General features: G+C 39.1%; 1 protein-coding gene and 1 long non-coding RNA gene across 8 annotated transcripts in view; one reads left to right on the forward strand and one right to left on the reverse strand.

The window, feature by feature from the left end:
* The window catches only part of DPH5 (diphthamide biosynthesis 5), a 34,193-nt gene extending 30,916 nt beyond the window's left edge, over positions 1–3,277 (reverse strand). The window contains exons 1-2 of one of the 2 annotated variants that reach the window (XM_045801653.2): positions 3,151–3,277; positions 2,768–2,925 (exon numbers count right to left, since the gene is read on the reverse strand). In XM_045801653.2, the coding sequence (XP_045657609.2) occupies positions 2,768–2,902 (135 nt within the window). In that variant the 5' untranslated portion in view covers positions 2,903–2,925; positions 3,151–3,277. The remainder of the gene's footprint in view (positions 1–2,767; positions 2,926–3,150) is intronic. The other variant, XM_045801654.2, reaches the window with a different exon arrangement.
* A 77-nt stretch (positions 3,278–3,354) lies between these two features.
* Positions 3,355–21,134, forward strand: part of LOC148109191 (uncharacterized) — a 172,950-nt gene continuing 155,170 nt past the window's right edge. For 5 of the 6 annotated variants that reach the window (XR_015726371.1, XR_015726367.1, XR_015726370.1 and 2 more), the window contains exon 1: positions 3,355–3,521. This is a non-coding gene — a long non-coding RNA (uncharacterized LOC148109191). Of the gene's footprint in view, positions 3,522–10,279; positions 10,349–21,134 lie in introns of all 6 variants that reach the window. The other variant, XR_015726372.1, reaches the window with a different exon arrangement.

The following is a 21,134-nucleotide window of genomic DNA, read 5'->3' on the forward strand; positions in this document are numbered from 1 at the left end:
AAACTCCTTCCGGGATGCAATGTCTCTAGTTCAACTTTTGAATAATACAGAACATATAAATAATACTACCGTTTTGGCAATTTGAAAACAACATCTTTCAATGTAAGAACAGATAAATTCCAGATATTTTTTTTTAAAAATTATTTATTTGAGGGCGCCTGGGTGGCTCAGTCAGTTAAGCGTCCGAACTTTGGCTCAGGTCATGATCCCAGGGTCCTGGGATTGAGTCCCACATGGGACTCCCTGCTCAGCGGGGAGTCTGCTCCTTCTTCTCCCTCTGCCCCTCCCCTGGCTTGTGCTGTCTCTCACTCACTCACTCTCTCTCTCAAACAAAATCTTAAAAAAAAAAAAAATTATTTATTTGAGAGCGAGCAAAAGATAGCATGAGGGTGGGCAGGCAGAGGGAGAGAATCTTCAACCAGACTCCCCATGGAGCAAAAAGCATGACGGGCTCCATCTCAGGACCCATGAGATCACAACCTGAGCTAAAACCAACAGTCTGATGCTTAACTGACTGAGCCACCCAGGAACCCAAAATTCCAGATTTCTTTAGCAACATCCATATGTGCCTTTTATAAAATACCATTTTGTGTGATTATTGACAAAAGAAAGCACATATTTACTGAGGAAAATAGATTTTTCCAATTTTTTCCACTATATGATAATTATCTAGTTATTGAGACCCGATTTTATATATAGGTATGAGCACATGTCAACAATTTTTAACAATCAATTTGCTTAAAAAACGAAAAGGTAGAAATGAAAGGAAATAGAAAGGAGGTCACTGAAGAGAAAGTGGCTCTGAGATTTTACTAGGCAATATAAGGCATGAATGTATTTATTTATACCTTACTTTATTCCAGAAAAGTCATTAAAGGTGGCTGAGGTTGCACAGCAAGTTGCTCAGGGAAAAACATGAACTAAGGACCTGGAAGAGGTCATGAAAAGCAGACCAATGGAACTTTGTGACAGGAGGGATTCAAGCTTGACCATTTTGCTTGAATCCTACCTTCTCTGTGGACATTCTCTAAAATCATTATTTTGTGAAGTTATGATCTAACCCTGAGGATAGAGAGACACTGTATGGTATAAATGTTAAGAGTGGTGGTTCTCAACTCAGGACTCTCTTGGCTCATATTCTGGCTCTATCACTTATTATCTGTAGGACCTTGGGCAAGTTTCTCTGTGCCTGTAAAATGTGAACAGTAATTATAGAGTAATAATCCTGTTCTACATGTAAAACACTTAGAACAGTGCACAGTAAGTATTCTATAAGTATTAGCACTTACTATTGTGGAGGACCAGATACTCCAGCATCTTAACAAAGTACATATAATTTACCTGTAGGTGAGGTTGGGCCCAGCCCCAACAATACGTTTTTGGAAAAAAAAAATACTTGTAAAAATTACAGCAAACAAAATTACCATTTGGCTAGCACTTAAAGTTTACAAAGCACTTTCAAATATGTCATCTTAATAAAACCCCATATAACCCTCCAATTGGTTATTATCTCCATTTTTACAAATGAAGCTACTGAGGTTTAGAGAAATCTGGAAATGTGTCCATTAACAACTATCATCACTGAACATTTTTGCTACAGGCACTACATTAAAAACCTATGAGGTAGGCATTTTTATCCCCATTTCACAAAGTAAAAAACTAAGGTTAAAAGACTTGTCCAAGATGACATGGTAACATGTAACAAAGAAAGCTTAAAGTCAGGTCCAACTTTCCTCTATGCCATGTTCTGACATCTTACTCTATAAGAACGCTGATTTGTTATTTGTCTCTACTCTCTTGGACGGATTTAAGTTCATTCTAGTTTTCCTTGATCACTGGTGAGAGAGGAATATTTATTATCTTGAGCTGAGATACTTTGGTTCCAACCCAACAAATCAAAGCTGGCCATTAGACACAACTTTCACATCAATGCATGGCCAATTCGATTCAAATCTTTAATTCTTTAAGATTTTAAAGTAACTCTGAGACCAGAATTCTCTGGGCTGTGAATCTGAGAGACCAGAAGACCTGAAATTCTCTAGGTCACCTTTTTGTTCAGAAGCCTTGACAGACCAGACAATTCTAAAATCCTCTCCCTCCTCCTATAACATGTCCACCACTCTATCTTAATTTACATTCTATTTGGAGTTTGACAATGAACCCGAACTACGTAGCCCCTCCTCCAAAATGTACTGAGCCCTTAACAAGAGCAAGCTAAATGTATGATACGTTAACAAATCCTAAAGTTACCAAGGCCCAGGCTCACTCAATACACACAAGAGTATCTGTATTAGCCTTACTGGCAGTCTTTTTAAAGGTAAGACCTCTCCGGATAGGACACTGACAGAAAGGCGATTACCATTCCCTATGGAAATACTTCAAAGGGAGAAGCTTTCAGCTTGGTTTCTGAATACATAACCAACTCATTAAGGCTACATCAGTACCTCATTAGCACTCAAATAAGAAAAAATTTGACTATATCATGAAATAAGGGATTTTGATAACTATTCCCAGGAGTGTAAAATAACTTCCCTATTTACTGGAGAAAGCCTCAAAATTAGACTTGTAAAGTAAGACAAAGCACCCTTTCATTTTCCAAGTCACTTGGTTCTTGTATTATTCCCATTCTTGTGATCCTTAATGAGCAGGGGATGTGTTTTAAAGGATTTAAACAAGGAGACCTAAAAATTGGGTTCAGCTTCGTGTAATGAAAATCAGCTGTTAAGACAGCTTTCTTCCCAGGGACTGAAGAACCTTAAGCACCTACCAGAACTTCTTTCCCTACAGTCAGGATTGAGGTATAGGCTTCTAGATACACTCGACTGCAGCGTCTTACAACTTCCAGGCCCTTGACTGTGATGTCCTTGGCATCGCCCAGGCCCAAGCCGATCAGGTAAAGCATTTCAAAGTCCAGGGGAAGGGAGACTGCAGGACGAAGTGAACAAGAAAAACAAGGGTCAGCTACACCGAAGATACGTAAAATCTAGCGATGAACATGAAAATGAAAATCAAGATAGTACAACCAGGGACGGCAGGTCACAAGCAAGGTCTGAGAACCTTACGTCACGCCTCTTAAATAAGGAATGGAATGAGTGTTTTTAAACAACCCTACCCCGCTTTTTCTCGTTACACCAAACTAAGAGCAGTTACCCTCTGAAAACTGTAGTTGGGTCCCCAAATTGCTAACTGCAGCCTTTCCGAAAAAGGAGCTACCGAAAAGGTGGATTCCCGCGGAGCGAACACGCACGCCGCCCGCCTCACCTACGGTGCCGCAAAACGCTGGCGCCTTTACTGCACTTTACGACTAGCTGGAGGGGCGGGCAAGCCTGCTACTGGGGGTGGGGGTGGGGTTGGGGAGACCTGGACCAGAAGTGACCTGCCGGCTGCTGGGGCGGGGAGGGGAAAGGTCAGTCGGCCAGGGGAGTCCATCCAGAGCCCCCCAGCATGGCCTCTGGGAAAGGACGAGGAGTACCCGCGATTCCCTTAGCCCGTGGCTTTACACATCCCCATCCTAGGACAGGGTAAGTGCAGGAGCTCTTCGCCCGGGAGGAGCTGGACCCGAGGTAGGGCCGCGCAGACCGGCGCCATGCGCCTTTCCTCCTCCAGTCATATGAATGGGTGGCGGGTGGGAGGGACTTTTCTAATTTGCCCGGGATTGCCCGAGTGCACATATTTCCAAACTCGCCTTTGCGTTCTGCTGTAGTTTAACCAGCTGCCTCCCTGGTGAGGCAGTTTAGCAAATCTGGCCGTCAGTGTGATTCTTATTTCCCAGCGGGGCGGTGATGCTTGGGGTTTGTCCCCAACCCCAAGACCTCATTCCGGAGTGCCCCAAGGGGTGTGACTGGGATATGCCTCAGTCATCCTCAATGTCGGGAATCGCAGACACCCCCCCCCCCCCCGCCATGCTCCTGTGCCTAGAAAAGTGACCTTTAAGAGTGCTCAGGAATTTCAGATTTCAATTGCTTCCACAGGGGGAATTCCTATAAAGTGGTTGGTTAGATGTAGTTCCGATATCGGAATGGTTTGTTTTGACTGTAAATGCTCTTGGTAAGGTCACTAGTGACCTCATCCAAATTAAAAAGACAATTTCCATTGTTTATCCTTAGTAGGCAGTGTTGATTATTCAGAATTTTCCTGCTGTTTTTCAGACAATGCCTTGAGTCTTTTTTTGCCCAACACCTGTTTCTTAAGCCTTAATTTTATGTTTTTTTCCTAGGTTCCATCTACCCTTTGCACTTCTCATTCAATACATTCTTTATGACTGATTCTATCCAGTATCATTATACCTATCCGTTCTTCATACCATAAACAAAAATTAATTCAAAATGGATCATAATGTAAATGGAAAATATAAAACTATAAAACTGTGATTCTACGTAGGCAAAGACTTCTCAGGAGCAGCACCAAAAGCATGTTGTAGGAAAGAAAAAATTGAGTAATTGAAGTTCAATGATATAAAACATATGGTCTTCAAAAGACATTGTTGAAGCCACATACTGTGAGAAAATATTTGCAAAGCATATATTTGATAAAGGACTTGTATCAAGAATACATAAATAACTCTCAAAAGGCAGAAATAAGAAAACAACTTAATTTTTTAAATAGGCAAATAATTTGGACAAGAATCTCAGAGAGAATAAGATAAATAAATCCCCAAAGAAGATACATGAATAATCAAAGAAGCTTTGAAAAGATGTTTAACATCATTAGACATTAGGGAAATAAAGATTAAAACCACAACGAGATACTAGAATGGCTGAATTTGAAAGCAATAACAAAATAAAATCCTGAATGTTCACTCTCATAATTTTGGCTATCTCTAGTATTTTGCTGACTCAAGTTTTAGCCTCCCATTCAGACCTCCCCTTCAGCCTGCTATATTTAACTTTTTGTTGGAAATCACCTAGATAACCCAGAGGCATACCGCATTCAGCACATCCAAAGCTGAATCCATCATCTTCCTTTTCAACTTGGCTTTTCCCTCTGTATTATCTACTTTAGATGGAAGGCATTATCATCTATAGACTTAACACAAGCCAGGCACTTGGAAGTTACCCAGCATCCAGTCTCACCTATCTGCCTCTCTTAATAGAAACCATTCCTACCGTCACAGTCTTTCTTTAGGTCCTCATGTCACTCCCGCAGTCTCCTTCACATTCATACTTCTTTCAGGGGCCAGAGAGACCTCGCTAAGATGCAGTCTGAAAATGTCGTTCCCCTCTAAAAATCCTTTTGAGGACAAGACAAAGTCCAGTCTCTTTAACGTATCCCACAGGATCCTCCCTGGAATGACCACTGCCTACCTCTCTCTAGCCTCATGTCTCTCCACTCCATACTATGAGCTTCTTCTCTAGCAGTACTCTTCTGTGCTCACAACATTCTTCTTTGTGTCTCTATGACTTAGGCTGCCATCAGCATGGAATACTCTCTCCCATTCTCTCCTATCTAGATCACTGCTACTTATTCTTTAAGGCTAAGTTTCCGGGGCACCTGGGTGATGCAGTCAGTTAAGCATCTGATTTTGGCTCAGGTCATGATTTCGGGGTCCTGGGATCAAGCCCCATGCTGGGCTCTGCGCTCAGTGGGGAGGCTGCTTCTCCCTTTCCCTCTCCCTCTGCCCCCACCCTTGCTCATGCACTTGGGTGCGCTGTCTCTCAAATAAATAAAATCTTAAAAAAAAAAAAAAAAGACTAAGTTTGGGAAGCCTTTCCAGAGATCCATGTGCTAGGTTAGGTATCTCCTTTTAATTACAGTAATACTCTGCATATACTTATCAGTCGGCTTAAGTGTTTTAGAATTGTCCATTTGTGTATCTTCTTTACCGAACCATCAATTTCATAAAGTTAGGTCCTGTATCATATATTCTCATCCCTAAGGTTTAGCACAGTGTCTGGCACATAGTTTTCAGTAAATGTTTGTTAAATAGGTCATTATGTATACACTAGTAGCTCAGCAATTTCTTTGAGTTATGATGTATATGTCTGTCTTTATGAAATGCAGGGTGTGCTATGTTTTAGATGACTACCAAAAGTCATTGATGGAGTGTCAAACAAAAACATGCCTTGTTCATGCCACTTCAGAAAGTTATTTACATTAAAAGGTTTATGACACAGTTCACATATACCTCATATGTACCCTGTTGAATAGGTAAATTTTCCAACATAGTAGTCATTTTTTATGTGATTTTGTTGTCAGATTTGCTTTGAGTAATTCCAGGTAGATTTACAGTGAAAGGACAGTGCCAAAAGGAGTAATTAATCGAAAAGAAGGTGTAGTTTATCTTCTTTCAGGAAATCGGTATTGAAAATGAAGTTGTTCTGGGATGACTGGGTGGCTCAGTCCGTTAAGCGTCTGCCTTCCCTCAGGTCATGATCCCAGGTCCTGGGATCAAGTCCCACATTGGGCTCCTTGCTCAGCGGAGAGCCTGCATCTTCCTCTGCCTGCCTGCCTCTCTCGTTGTCTCTCTCTCTCTGACAAATAAATAAATGAAACCTTAAAAAAAAAAAAAAAGAATGAAAGCTACTCTGGGTAGGTAAGGTAATATTCTTTTTAGATACAGAAGCAATTTCAGTTTTTACTCTTCAGAATTCAGTCAAAGGAACTACTTTCCCTGTAGAGTTCTTAAACCTTTCTCAATAGATTTGGGGGACTTTCTGGAGACAGATAAAGGTGTTATGGAAATCTCCCCCCCCCCACCGCAGTTAACAAAATAATCAGCAAAGTCTTGCATAGTGTTTTTTGCAGAATTATTCTTTGTGATTTGGACATCTCTCCCATACTTTAAAACACTTTCAAATATGATTGCATTTTCCCCAATCATTTATTATTAAAAATTTCAAATACCTAGAAAAGTTGAAACAGTTTTACAGTAAACATCCATATAGTCACCTCTTAGGTTCTATAGTTGTTAACATTGTGCCGTATTTGCTTTATCACATGTTTATCCATTCACCCAGCCCTCAACCCATCTTATTTTTTGATGCATTTCCAAGAGAGTTGCAGGCGTAAGTAGGCATATGACTTGCATTTTGCATGAAAGATAAACCCCTCATCTAGGTAACAGATTAACAAAACATAGCTAAGAATATAGCTAATTAAATGATACCAGTTCTTCACCTGATTTAGGCAGAGCTTTGAGATTTTCTCTTTAAAACAATTACAGTTTTTAATCAATATAGTAGCATTATTTTGATGATAATGAAAGCAGTTAGTCAGAATACATATTTATAATGTCAAAGCAAATTTGAATCTCACATCTAGCAGAAAAGAGGGGGATGGTTATAAAGAATTGCGATTCTAGAGAAAAAAAAAAAAGGATAAAGTGAAAGCCTTTTTATTTTAGAGAATAGCAAGGGCAAATGAGGCCTAAAGAGTTTTCTTCTTTATATTCCTGCTTGCAGGTAGGAGAGTACCAAATCATCCCTGAGGGTGAACATTTATGCTTTTCCTGAAAGATCTTTAAGCTGTTTTCATAACCTTTGTCAGTAACTCATTTTTAGTACCCACACTGTCAGAAATTCTTCCTTATATCTAATCTGTGACCTTCAGGCAGTAGTCATAAAATGTGAAAGATGTAGATAGTCATAAGAAGTTAATACTGATGGCTTTTCCATTCCATTGTCATAAACACATCATATAGTAGTTACATTTTAAAGTGATAACAGTTGAGACACTGCATTACATTATGAACAAATTGTAATTAACTTATATCTAAAAGAGGTCATCCTTCAATTTTCTGATTTGAGTTAATTGTTTGTCTATTGAAAAGAAGACATCAGGGCTACTGGGTAAACTCTGTCTGACCTCACTGTGAATGGAGAATATTATTTTACTCTGAAGCTGGCCTTTAACCTACATATTCCCAAAGATTGCCTCATTGTTAGAGGAAATCTTGATTAATATTCTTAGAGCTTAAAGACCCCAAATTGATTGATAGTCATTGTTTTATATCAATTCACAAATAGTGATAATTAAAGATAGCATTACTTTAGGAGAAGTTGTATTTGGTGATTCCTTCCTCCAAAGTCTGTTGCTAAAAAGGTAGACTCAGTGATACATAGTTTCACTCTTCCTATGTTTAAACAACTACACAGTGCCCTTTTAAGGTATATTCAGGGAGGCATATGACAATTAGCCAAGATTTGGTTGGAGAAGGAGGGTGGTTTCCCCTTCACTCAAAGGCAAAATTTTTAAAAAGGACCCACCAAGCTCTATATTAGCCACACGCTCCCACTCACTACATCACTGCCCTGCTTCTCTGAACTCACCTCCTGCTACAAAAACTATAAAACTGTACACTTCCAGAGCTGGGTTTACTGGGGTGGGGGGAAAAATAAAGAAAAACCTGTATACTTCCAATTATTTCGTCTGTCTTTTCCCCCATAGCACTGTTCGCCTTCCAACATAACTGTGTGATTTACTTATTTATTGTGTCCATTTTTATTGTCAGTGTCCTTCTACTAGAATAGAAACACCATAGAGGCAGGAATTTTTTTTTTTTTTGGTCCATTTGGTTTACTAATGTGAACAGTGTTTGGCATATGTTCAATAGATATATGTTGAGTGAATGAATGCACATCTACATATGTAAGTTAATTATATATGTAAATAAATTATGAATGAATTCTTTTATTTATAAGGGAATGACTCTGCAGAGGAAAGTTTACTTAATGGCTAAGAATTAAGATTTTAGGGGCACCTGGGTGGCTTATCCATTAAGTATCCGACTCTTGATTTTGACCCAGGTCATGATCTCAGGGTTGTGATTGAGCCCCACATCAGGCTCCAACCTCACCTGGGAGTCTGCTTGAGATTCTCTCCCTCTCTCTCTGCCCCCACCCCCAAAAAGAATTAAGATTTTAGTGTCATTGAGACCTTGGATTAAGTCCAGGAGTTTCCACTCAGTAGTTTCCTTACTGCCTTTCTAAATCTCAAGTTGCTTCATCTATGAAATAGAAATAATAGTACCACCTTTCATAGGATTGTTGTGAGGATAAATGAAAGCATACATAAAAAGGGCTTAGCATAGTGCCTGGTAATTGGTAAAAACTCAATAAATATTGACTGATAATAGAGTTTGAAATTAATTTTATCGTTATCTACAGAGTCCATAAGATTATGAGAATTAGCCTTCTCCATCCCACTTACATTGGTTTTTATTCTTTTTCCCTCTTCACAATAGTTCTGTGAAATAATTACATGAGTAATTATTCATTGCTTTTAAGACCAATCCGTTAGATGCCATATGTTATTGATTCACAAAAGGTCATCTTAAGCAAACATTGTTATACTCTGAGGTGCTCTTTCTGAGAAAACCTGTCTTTATTTCTATCATTCTGTCACAGAGTTCACTCTAGACTTAGTTAGCACCAAATAAGTGTTGCCTGGCAATTTGTTAATACTTAAAGATGGCTAATATACAAATAATATTTTAGTAAATGAAATGTAGTGAACAGAGAAGATGTTCATTTGGTATCTAAAAATTAAATTTTGTCTTTTTAGAAGAACTTTCAGATGGCCCAACAACAATAAAAAGGATAGTTGTGGTACATTGGTACACTCATACAATACTATGCAGTAAAGAGAAAGAATGTACTACTGTTAACACAAAACAACATGGATGAATCTCACAGAAAGAAAGTTGAGCAAAAGAGTGCTGTGGAGATGGGGTATATCTTACATACAGCAAAGTCCTCAAAATTGTAAGTGTACAATGGATGAATTCTTAAATTTGTGTTCAACCAGGTACCCATCACCCAGTTCAAGATAGGAAACATTTCCGGCATCCCAGAAGATTCCCTTTATCCCCTCCCAGGAAATGAGTCGTTTCCGCCCCCCCCCCCCCCCGCCCACTGCCCCCGCCAAGGTAACCATAAATTGACTTCTAGTCCCATGAATCAGTTTGTCTATTCTTATGAATGGAATCATGTGTATGTCCTTTTTCATGTCTGGCTTCTTTGGCTCACCTTTATTTATGTGAGATTCATCCATGTTGTTTGGTGTTGCATAGTTCGTTCTTTTTCTTTGCTGAATAGTATTCCATTTATGGACATATCACTATCTTTTTTATTGTTGATGGACATTTAAGTTGTTTTAGTTTGGGGCCAATATGAGTAAATCTATAAATATTGTATCTGTATTTTATTAGACACAAACACTCATTTCTGTTGGGACATTATGCAGGAATTGGAATTGCTAGGTTATAGGATATGTGTTTTTACTTTAGTAGATAGTACCAGACAATGTTCCAAAGTACTTGTACAATTTACATTTCTGCCAGATGCTGATGGGAGTTCCAGTTTCTCCATGTCCTTGCCAACACTTGGTGCTGTGAATTTTTTGAATTTTGGTAGGTATGTAGTGATATCTCACGGTTTTAATTTGCAGTTCTGATGGAAAAGGTAGTGTTAATTGAAAACATTTCTAAGTAAATTTATTTTTTAAAAGGAGACATATTTATTTCCTACTCCACAGTGTTACTTAACTGCTGAATCTGTACTTGTAAGTAATTTAAACCCATTTTTTTAAAAGATTTTATTTATTTATTTGACAGAGAGACAGCCAGCGAGAGAGGGAACACAAGCAGGGGGAGTAAGAGAGGAAAAAGCAGGCTCCCAGCAGAGCAGGGAGCCCAATGCGGGGCTTGATCCCAGAACCCTGGGATCATGCCCTGGTCCGAAAGCAGATGCTTAATGACTGAGCCACCCAGGTGCCCCAAACCTATTTTCTAAATGGGTCTTAAGATGTGTGCACCAGTGACCATGTGCTTAAAGAATATAGTTATTCCCAAAGAGAATGCCCATGGTCAGGATGCCCACTTCTTCTGGCTCTGTTACCAGTAACTATGTAAATCAACTGGTTTTGCTATCTGTAAAATGAATGCTTTAAGCTAAATGGTTTCTAACACACATTATGGGATTCAGAAACTTCCTTCTGTGGAAGAAGCGGGTTAGAATGGAAAGCATTCTAGATCAGGAATCAACCTGGGCTCTTTGCACCTCGTGGCCTTTGCTTTAATTGTTCTAAACCCCTACAGTAAGTCTCTTCCTCCTCCTCCTCCTTCCCTACTTTCCCTCTTTTAAAAGATTTGATATGAGAAGGAGCAATATAATTCCTTAAGCCTGGAAATTAATGTAACCAATATACATATAAATATATATTAAAATTAAAAGTATATATTAAAATTAAAAAATTTTTAACCATGTAAGTTGTGATTAAATATGTATATTAATAAACTGTGTAGACCTTGAGTTATTCAAATTTAGCAGTATGGTCACTTATCATACTTACAGAGAGTGATTTTTTTCCACGATAAATCTAGAAACATTTTCAACCAAAATTAAACCCCTGTCTATGTGAAATTGCAGAATTTCCACAAACTTAATTTTCTTGGAATGGATTTGGTTTGCATTTTCTAAATCCTAGGCGGGCATAGGATATGATTTATCCTAACCGTATTTCCTTGATTTTTACTGGATTTTATGTGGTTTCTGGTTTGTTGTAGTAATATTTTCTGTTGTTTCTGTGAATAGCATTGTTACTTTTTATTTATTTATTTGTTTGTTTATGTATTTATTTATTTTCTTAAAGATTTTATTTATTTATTTAGCAGAGACAGCTAGCGAGAGAGGGAACACAAGCAGGGGGAGTGGGAGAGGAAGAAGCAGGCTCCCAGTGGAGGAGCCTGATGTGGGGCTCGATCCCAGAACCCCGGGATCACACCCTGAGCCCGAAGGCAGATGCTTAACGACTGTGCCACCCAGGCGCCCCAGCATTGTTTCTTTTTAGCATTTTTTAACTCACTGTCAGAGCTCATTAAATTTTCTGAAAATAGGGGCGTCTGGGTGGCTCAGTTGGTTAAGTGAGTGCCTTTGGCTCAGGGCCTGGGATCTAGCCTCACATCAGGCTCCCTGCTCACGGGGAGTCTGCTTCTCCCCCTGCCCCTCCCCCAGCTCCTGCTCTCTTTCCCTCTCCCTCTCTCTCTCTCTCAAATAGATAAAATCTTTTTTAAAAATTTTCAAAAAAAATTTCTGAAAATAATGGCTTATTGGGATCCAGGCTCATATAGAATCAATTTTAATCCTGTCTTTTCTTCTGGCTGTTGTTCCTTTTGAGGTATTCATTAAACAATATTTAATGGAATTCTAACAGTAGTGTCAAAAATATTATTTATTCCATGTATACCAATTGCAGAAGCAGTAAAAAGCTGTGGTCAAGAGCCTGGGCTTTGGAGTCAGACTATAGGACTTGAGTTTTGGGTTCTCTTACTAGCAGTGGTGACCTTAGGAAAGTTCCCAAATTTTCAGTTACATTATGTGTAAGATGTAGATGATAAGGGTTCTTATCTCATAGGACTGTCATGTGGATTAAATGAGGAAATAGTCCATATAAAGTATTTTTAACAGTGTCTTATACTTAGTAGTCTCTCAGTAAATGTTAGTTGCCATTATAAATATTACTGTCTTTAAGGTTTTTGTGAGGGTTAAATATAATAATATGAGTGAAACATATGTCAAAAGACCTGCAATTTAGTAACCAATTAACATTGGGTAATATTACTACTGAACAAAGATTTTCTCTGGTCAGTTGGTTTTACACAATTTCTATGTGTTCAGGCAAAATTGCACTTGCATTCTCCCTCCCCATAAAAAAAGTGAATTTGCAATTAGAATATTTGGTACTCAGAAAACATGGATTTCCAGGATAATGCTTGAAGCTCTTAAAAATCATAATGTAGCTGAAATGTTATTTGTAATAAAAGAAGAAAGTGGTATTAATAACTTTAAAAAAGTAAGTTTTGAACATTTTTTTCCTGAATAATGATGTGATGACATTTTTTAGTGACTAATAATTTTGTTGTATGGCCAGTTAAAACTCCATCGGTAGATTGGCAGTTTTGGGGACGTGGCTTTGTAATACTCTGGAGCCATAGAAATTACATTCAGAATCGTAATAATCTTGATATTGGCATCACTCAACATGTTTTATTCACTTTCTGTTCGTCTGTGCTTCTGTCTGGCCTCCCTGTGTTTTTCAGTAATAGAGTTCCTTGTCTTGTACCCCCATCACTACATGCATCTCTGCCTTGTTGTTTCAGGAGATCAAACCATACAGCTGATTTCAGTCTTCTGAGAGAGACTTTGATTTCTTGCCCTCAGCTCCATCTCACCTTAAATGAGTTCCCTTTTGCAAAGCAAGACCTCCAAAAAACGAAGTACTTACCTGTCTGAAACTGTCAGGGTCAGTGAGTACTTTTGAACAGGTTGTGCACTGAGCAACTTTAGGAAGTGCCATTCACATGGACTGCATACAGCCTGCTCAACTGATCATGGTGGCCCAGTTACCAATTGCCTTTTTCTTAAACTCTTCCACCTGCTGTGTTTCTGCTTGGAGAGATACCCTAGATCTGGTGTTACTTGACTTTTTGTTTGTTTTAAATGATACGTGCCCTATCATTACGTGCTGAAATAGCACTTTGAAGAGTGGTCTTCACTGGACAACATGTGCTAAGATTCATGCCCCAGTGTTTATAGTCTTCTTTAATTATTTGATACCATGTCTCAACTTCAGTGGCCACCCACTGTTCAGTGTTGTTGCCGTCACCTGGAATATTCCTTTCCTATTTTATCCCACAGGAGTCTTACTCTTTAAATTGTAGTTTAGAAGCCCCTCATCTATGGTATGTTCCCACCTCACCTAAGCTGCAATTTTTTTCCTTCCTCCTTTGATTTCTTTTAATATCTTAGGTTATTTCTCTGGTGAGACTGTAGCTTTTAAGGGAAAGGGACAATGTTTTGTCCTTACTTTCTCTGTAATACCTGTATCAGTGCTTTGCTCATCATAGATGCTAACTGAATATTTGTAAAATGTCTTGGTGAAAGTGCTGCTTGACAAGAGCAGTCAAGTAATGATATGCTTAATGGAATGAAGAGGATAGAGGCCGGCAACAGGGAAGCATAGTGATGTATGTCTAAGGTGATAATCAGTCTTGAATATACTCAATGGCAAAGTAAGTTGAAATGTGTTGATTTATATATAAATCAATGTGGATGACCATGAGCACAATTAAATGGGAGAGAGGATAGCAGGGACTGATTAGAACCTGACATCAGGGGCGCCTGGGTGCTCAGTCGGTTAAACATTTGCCTTCGGCTCAGGTCATGATCCCAGGGTCCTGGGTTCGAGCCCTGCATCAGTCTCTCTGATCAGCAGGGAGCCTGCTTCTCCCCCTCCCTCTCCCTGCCTCTCCCCCTGCTTGTATTTTCTCTCTCCTTCTTTCTCCGTCAAATAAATAAATAAAATCTTAAAAAAAAAAAAAAAAAAAGAAGAACCTACATCAATCCAAACTGGAACCACTTTCTTACATTTAGAAGTTTTGTCGGAAAAATAAAAATAAATTTAGATCTATGTTAACAGTGCTCTACATTCAGTTCGATGTTAAAACCATGAAGAAATAGATCCTAGGAGAGTTCTCATTTAGCCTTTCTAGGGCTGTCATCACATTGGATTATTACAAATAAAAACCCCACTTTATGGTGAGATTTCAACAGAACTAGAATGAGTTGGGGATTTTTCTACCCTCTTGTAACCAACTGGACACAGGAATATTAGGCATGGAGGGAGCTGAGGTTATTACTCAATTCTGCAGATCTTTGGGCAATATCCTTACACCCTTCTCCAGAAAGCCTCCTGAGAGCTAGACTTACTTATTTCTGGAGGACCACATTTTTGACAGATTCCTGCACACTCATGAGTATTCATCACATGCAAAGATTTAGCTTAATTCCTTCCACAACTAATTTGAAGCCCTGTAATACCTAATTGGCTGTAATTGTGCCTGCTCCGATACAAAAAATATTTATGTGCCTATCATGCATAAGGCTATGTGTTCTGTACTCTTAGGGATAAAGAAAAGTGTAAGTTACTATTTGTACCCTCTAGAGATTATATTCAAGTGGGGAAAACAGCATAAATAGCTGTGCTCCATAGGGACAAGTTGATAATATACAGTGATACATGCTATAATAGAGGTACAAGTAATACAGTGGGAGAACAGAGTGGGAGAGAGTAATTGTACTGGTTACTGCTCTAATAGCTTCGTCTAATGCTGTTCTTTTTATAGTATCTAGGTAACACATGGAAGCTCTTTCTGGATGTTTGACCGCTCTCCAGATAATCACAGTTTATTTATGTCGCAGTTTGGGGGACTGTTTTGATGGGGTATTGTCCGGGGGTCCCAGCTTGTTGCAGGTGGACTTCGGCCTTACAGACTGGAGTTTCCAGATTACCCAGAATGCCAGTTTCTTAGCAATAGACTAACACTAAGAATGCTCTCTCTTACCCCCTAATTGATTGCTCTTCATGTCTTGTTAGTTTTGGCTCCTAAATAACTCACATGTCTTTCCAGTTCTCTCCTTGTCCACTGCTCAAGCTTTAATCCTAGCTTTTGTCATTTCTCAGCTGCGCATGGAGTAGTCCTAACTGGTCTCCCTATCTCAAGTATTGCCCCAACCCATCTTTTTTTTTTTTTTTAAAGATTTTATTTATTTATTTGACAGAGATAGAGACAGCCAGCGAGAGAGGGAACACAAGCAGGGGAGCGGGAGAGGAAGAAGCAGGCTCATAGCGGAGGAGCCTGACGTGGGGCTCGATCCCATAACGCCGGGATCACGCCCTGAGCCGAAGGCAGACGCTTAACTGCTGTGCCACCCAGGCGCCCCCCAACCCATCTTTTACACTGCAGTAGTGTGCTCTTGAAAAAGAAATTTCATAGTAATCTCTTTAAAATTCCTCAGTCCTTCTGTCATATCTACATATAAAAGTCCAAATTCCTTAGAATAATATACAGACTTCCTAATTTGGATTTTCCCCTATTTTTCCAATCCTTATTCCATTCTCTTGTTTTATATCCTTGACTGTAGCCATGCTAAACCCACTTTCTAGAAATCAGGTTTTTCTTGTGGTCACCATTTTGCTTTTGTTCCCACTCTCTGGAGAACCCCTTACAGCCATCCTCCAGGTAGACTCCCCTTTATTGTCAAGAGTCAGTTTATATATTCTTTGGTTCAGAAACCTTTCTTATACTCTCAGACCTAAAGCACTGCCTTTTTTGTGTTCTCATTCCCACACCTAGTAGCATATACCCTCTTATAGTAATTCATTGTTTTCAGGCCCACCAATAGAATTTGTACTCCTGGAAGGCAGAGGCAGTGTTCTTCTCATTTTTGCATCTGGGACATAGTTATTTCTTTATTAAATGAATGAAATAGATACTTGGTATTCTGGATTTGATTTCCTAATTTGCAAGCAGTCTTGAGGGTCCATCACATAAAGTAATTTCTACTTTGCAGAGGCATAAATGTCAATCAGGCGCGCAGTGGGTTTTGTTTGCAAATGACTGACTCACCTTGTGAGGATTCTAGCCAGCTACTTAACATCATCATTTCAGAGTGGCTTTTTTTTTTCTTTATGCAAACTGCCAAAGTTCTATTGTAAAATTTGAATTAGAAGATTAATTCAGTCAGTTTTTGTAGGCTGTTTTTATGAAACTTTACCCTAGAAAAATGAATAGTAATTACTAGTTTAAAATGTTGTAAATACCAGGGCGCCTGGATGGCACAACAGTTAAGCGTCTGCCTTCGGCTCAGGGCGTGATCCTGGCGTTGTGGGATCGAGCCCCACATCAGGCTCCTCTGCTGTGAGCCTGCTTCTTCCTCTCCCACTCCCCCTGCTTGTGTTCCCTCTCTCGCTGGCTGTCTCTATATCTGTCGAATAAATAAATAAAATCTTTAAAAAAAAAAATGTTGTAAATACCCCTCCGCGGTATGGCCATGCTTTCTGTGTACTCAGCAGAAACAGGAATCTTCCCTTAGGTATTCATTTCAATAGCTAATTTCTGGCATCCTCAGACAAAGGAAACATGGCATGGAAATACTTCTTATACCTTGGGCCTGATATTTTGCATGGTACTCCTCTGTAGAGAATGTACATAAATTGTTAACTTGTGTATCATTTTCAAAAATTAGCAGGCTTTCCTGCTAATTAGTTGGAATTCCATTGTCCCCAAATTCCCTGTCCTGTAAATAGTTTATCTTTGAGTTGTAACTTCAGTTTTCTCTTTGTAGTGCTTTCCCTACCATTGTTTCTTTTTCCCCCCCACTCAGAGTAAAGTATTCCTCATCTTGTTTGATAAATGTGTATCCCTCCACCCCTTGTCTGAATTGCTTTGAATCTCTTCTCCTACATTCACAGAGACCTTGCTTTACCTATTAACCTTTTTCATAATTTCAACTTCTCTCTCCCTGCTGGCTTTTTCCCTTAAGCCTATCAGAATGTATACATCTTAAAAATAATCAGAGCAGCTTTCCTCTAATTGTTGCCCCCATCTAGCTATTTCCCTATACTTTTCCTTCCTTTCACACACAAGCAATTGAAAATATTATCAGAGGTCATCTCAGATTCCTCATCCCCTCTATTTTCTTAATCCATTTTATCTGACTTCCATCCCTCTTTCAGTGAAACTATTCTTGCCGTGATCTCTAGTGACCTGCATGTTATTAAACCAGGGAACATTCTGCTACTGGATGCAAATACGATTTTCTCTGGAATTCCTATATGTTCTAATTTCGTCTACTCAAATATTAGTGTTTTCGGAATTCCTTTCTTGGTCTTACTCTTTCTTTACAAACTCCTAGTTAATGATCTTATTTGCTCCCATGGCTCCAAAATCACTTTTAAAGTTATGACTCTCCAATCTGTATTTTCACATGCAATTTCTCTCCTGAGCTATCTTCTCCATTCAGCTGTGTGTCTACTATACTTAGTTGTTCCACAGAATCTCAATATGAGCAAAAGTGAACTTTACTCTTTCCCACCATAGATGATTTTCTTCCTGAATTCCCTTTAGTGAAGAGAAGCACCATTGAAACTAAACCCTGATGTCTCCCCAGTGCTTACCCCTCAAATTCAGTTGAATCCAATACAATTTTATCTTCTTATGTCTTTTGGTTCTAATTCCTTTTTTCTGTCCTAATTCCAAGTCCTTACTGTTTAGTGTAGTATACATAGGCATCTTCTGCCCTGGCCCTGTGCTGCTCTCTAGCCACAACTCTTACCTCCTATATGCAGTTCAACTTTGTTTCAGTCCCAGGAAGCGCTCTACTCTGCACCTTCCATGTTACCTTCTTTTACCCTTCTAACCTCTTCCTCCTGGCTATTCCCTGCTCAGCTCTCATACTTCAGTCTTGATGTCACGTCTTCCAAGCCTCTTGCTTCTCTTTTTCATCTACTCATTTGGCATGCCGTATTTATTATTTCATGTTTCCTTTAGAGCACTGATTAATTCTACTATAATGGTTTGTCTGAGTCTTCCGTAGACTGTGAGCTCCCTGGCAGCAGAAATTATGTGTTTCATCTTTGTATCCTGCTAACTAGAATGTACCAATGGAATATACTTAATAAAAATCTGTTGGATAAAAATATGTCTGGGGGCACCTGGGTGGCACAGCGGTTAAGCGTCTGCCTTCGGCTCAGGGCGTAATCCCGGCGTTATGGGATCGAGCCCCACATCAGGCTCCTCTGCTGTGAGCCTGCTTCTTCCTCTCCCCCTCCCCCTGCTTGTGTTCCCTCTCTCACTGGCTGTCTCTATCTCTGTCAAATAAATAAATAAAATCTTTAAAAAGTCTGATTTCTGATTACTTCAGAAATATTCACTACTATCTACCATTACAGTGCTTTTTGAAAATGCGAAATAGGTTTACTCTTTACAAATGGTCATTCCTATATGAACCAAAGAACCTAAAGACAGGAAGTAGCTCAGGAATATATGTGGCAGTAAATATCGTAAAGCCTTTGTAGTGCAATTCTGATGCTAACTACCTAGAGTTAGGCCAGACTGATTCATAGGTTAAGGGTACAGTGTTTCACAAGACTGCCCTCGTTTCAGATCCCAGCTGCAAACTTGAGAATTCCTAGGGCTACCTTCACTTTTGACAAGCTCGTTAAAAATTTGGGAGGTTCCCATAACTCCCTCAGGTTTGATCATTCACTAGAACAACTCATAGAACTCAGGAAAGCACTATACTTAGATTATAGTTTTATTAGATCAAAAGAGATACGTGTCAGAACCAGCCAAAAGACAGAGTGAAGTCTGGGAGGGCCCCAAATATGAAGATTCCATGTCCTCTCCCCAGGTAGTCAGAACATTCCCCCCACCCCCATTGATGTAGGACAGTGCATAGAGTGTTGCTAACCAGAGGAGCTCATCTGTGGTTCAGTGTCCAGAATTTTTACTGGGGTGTCATTACATAAGCATGATTGAATCATTGACCATGAGGTTCAATCCAGTCTCTGTCCCCACCTCTCCTTCCTGGTGGTTGAGCTGGCATTATGTGGCTCAAAAGTCCCAACCTTCTAATCACATGATTGGTCTTTCTGGCTTGTCCAGCCCCTATCCTGATTCATCTCATTAACAGAAACTCTCTTGAAGCCCACCATGACTAACAATGTCACTCCTATCACTGGGGAATTCCAAGAATTTAGAGGCTACCTCAGGAAAGAGACAAAGGCCAGCCACATTCTTAATCCAACAGCCTTGGGCCATCTAAAATAAAATAAACCAGGTTACCAAAACTGAAGCGTGTGCAAAACCTGAATGATGTTGATAGTCCAGAATTTGTTTTAATCATACCAAGAAAGGGCCATGGTCCAAAGGAAATGAAAGCAGGATATTGAAAAGATACTTGTACTTCTATGTCCATTGCAACATTATTTCCAAAAGCCACGATATGGAAACAACCCAAGTGTCCATCAATGGATAAATGGATAAAGAAGATGTGATACACACACACACACACACACACACATACATACATGTATAGGAATATCATCGTTCAGCCACAAGAAGGAAGGAAATTCTACCATTTGCAACAAGATGGATAGAGCTTGAGGACATTGTACTAAGTGAAATAAGCTAGACAGAAAGACAAATACTGGATGGTAGCATTTGTATGTTCAACAGGAAAAAAAAAAGCCAAGTTCATAGAAACACTAAAATAGTGATTGCCAGGGGCTGACAGGGCATTTGGGTGGCTAATAGTACATAAAAGGGTACACACTTTCAGGTATAAGGTGAAGTCTGGGGATCTAATATATCTAATATAGTGACTATAGTAATACTGTATCATATAATTGAAATTTGCTTAGATAATAAACTTCAGTGTTCTTACCAAAAAAACAGGAGGGCAAGGAATTTGGAATTCATGTACAGATTGACACTTAAAAACTGAATTGACAGCATACATTTTCATTTGGTAAAGTCTGTTAGAGTCTATCCATACAAAACAGTTTTATCAGAATCAGGATATACTTCTGAATTAGATTATTCAACTTCATTTAGAGAATATGTTTCAACAATTGCATTAATGTGGATAGTTCAGAGCATATAAACAATGAAACTTGAATGATCCTTCTTATAAAGCTGATGGCCTGTGAAATCTCGTTAGGGTCCTACATCTTTTAAGTTAGATTGAGTAGATTAATATACATAGAAATGTTATTTTCTCCATTTGGTATTTCTTACTGATTTAACTTAAAATTCTATTTGCCACTTAATAATAGATCCAGGATTTGTTTATAAACAGTAATTAAATCTTGGTTAAAGTTCCTGCCTACCTTCACAGGTACCTGAAATAGTCAAACAGTATTACATACATTGTACCAATATTGACACTCTTTCTTATTAAGAGATGTTAGCCTGGAGTGAAGTATAACTCCAAGGAAGAAATCTAAAAGTTTCCCTAGGACTTTAGCCTCAAAACTTTAAGAAATTATAAAGTAAGGAAAGAGGGTAAAATGACAGAGTGCTTTTAGCTAGTGTGAATAAAAATGATTAGAGGATCTCTGTTTCTGCAGAAGCAAAATCCTCTAACACTCCTACTCAAAACTGCAGTTGATGATGGGTAAACTGTTTAACAGAGCTGACAAGAAATTTTAAAAATTCAGAGTCCAAAAGCAATGTGAATACAGAAATCCAGAGAGATAAAGTAGCACTCAAGCTGCCTTTTGTCCCAGGGATTTGTGCAAAAGCATTCGGACCCTGAGCCCCATTTCCACAATGCAGGGTACCAAGGGTCGGA

This window comes from Ursus americanus, chromosome 12, assembly GCF_024610735.1.
Source record: "Ursus americanus isolate L20-20 chromosome 12, mUrsAme1.1.p, whole genome shotgun sequence".
In the NCBI taxonomy this organism is placed as follows: domain Eukaryota; kingdom Metazoa; phylum Chordata; class Mammalia; order Carnivora; family Ursidae; genus Ursus; species Ursus americanus.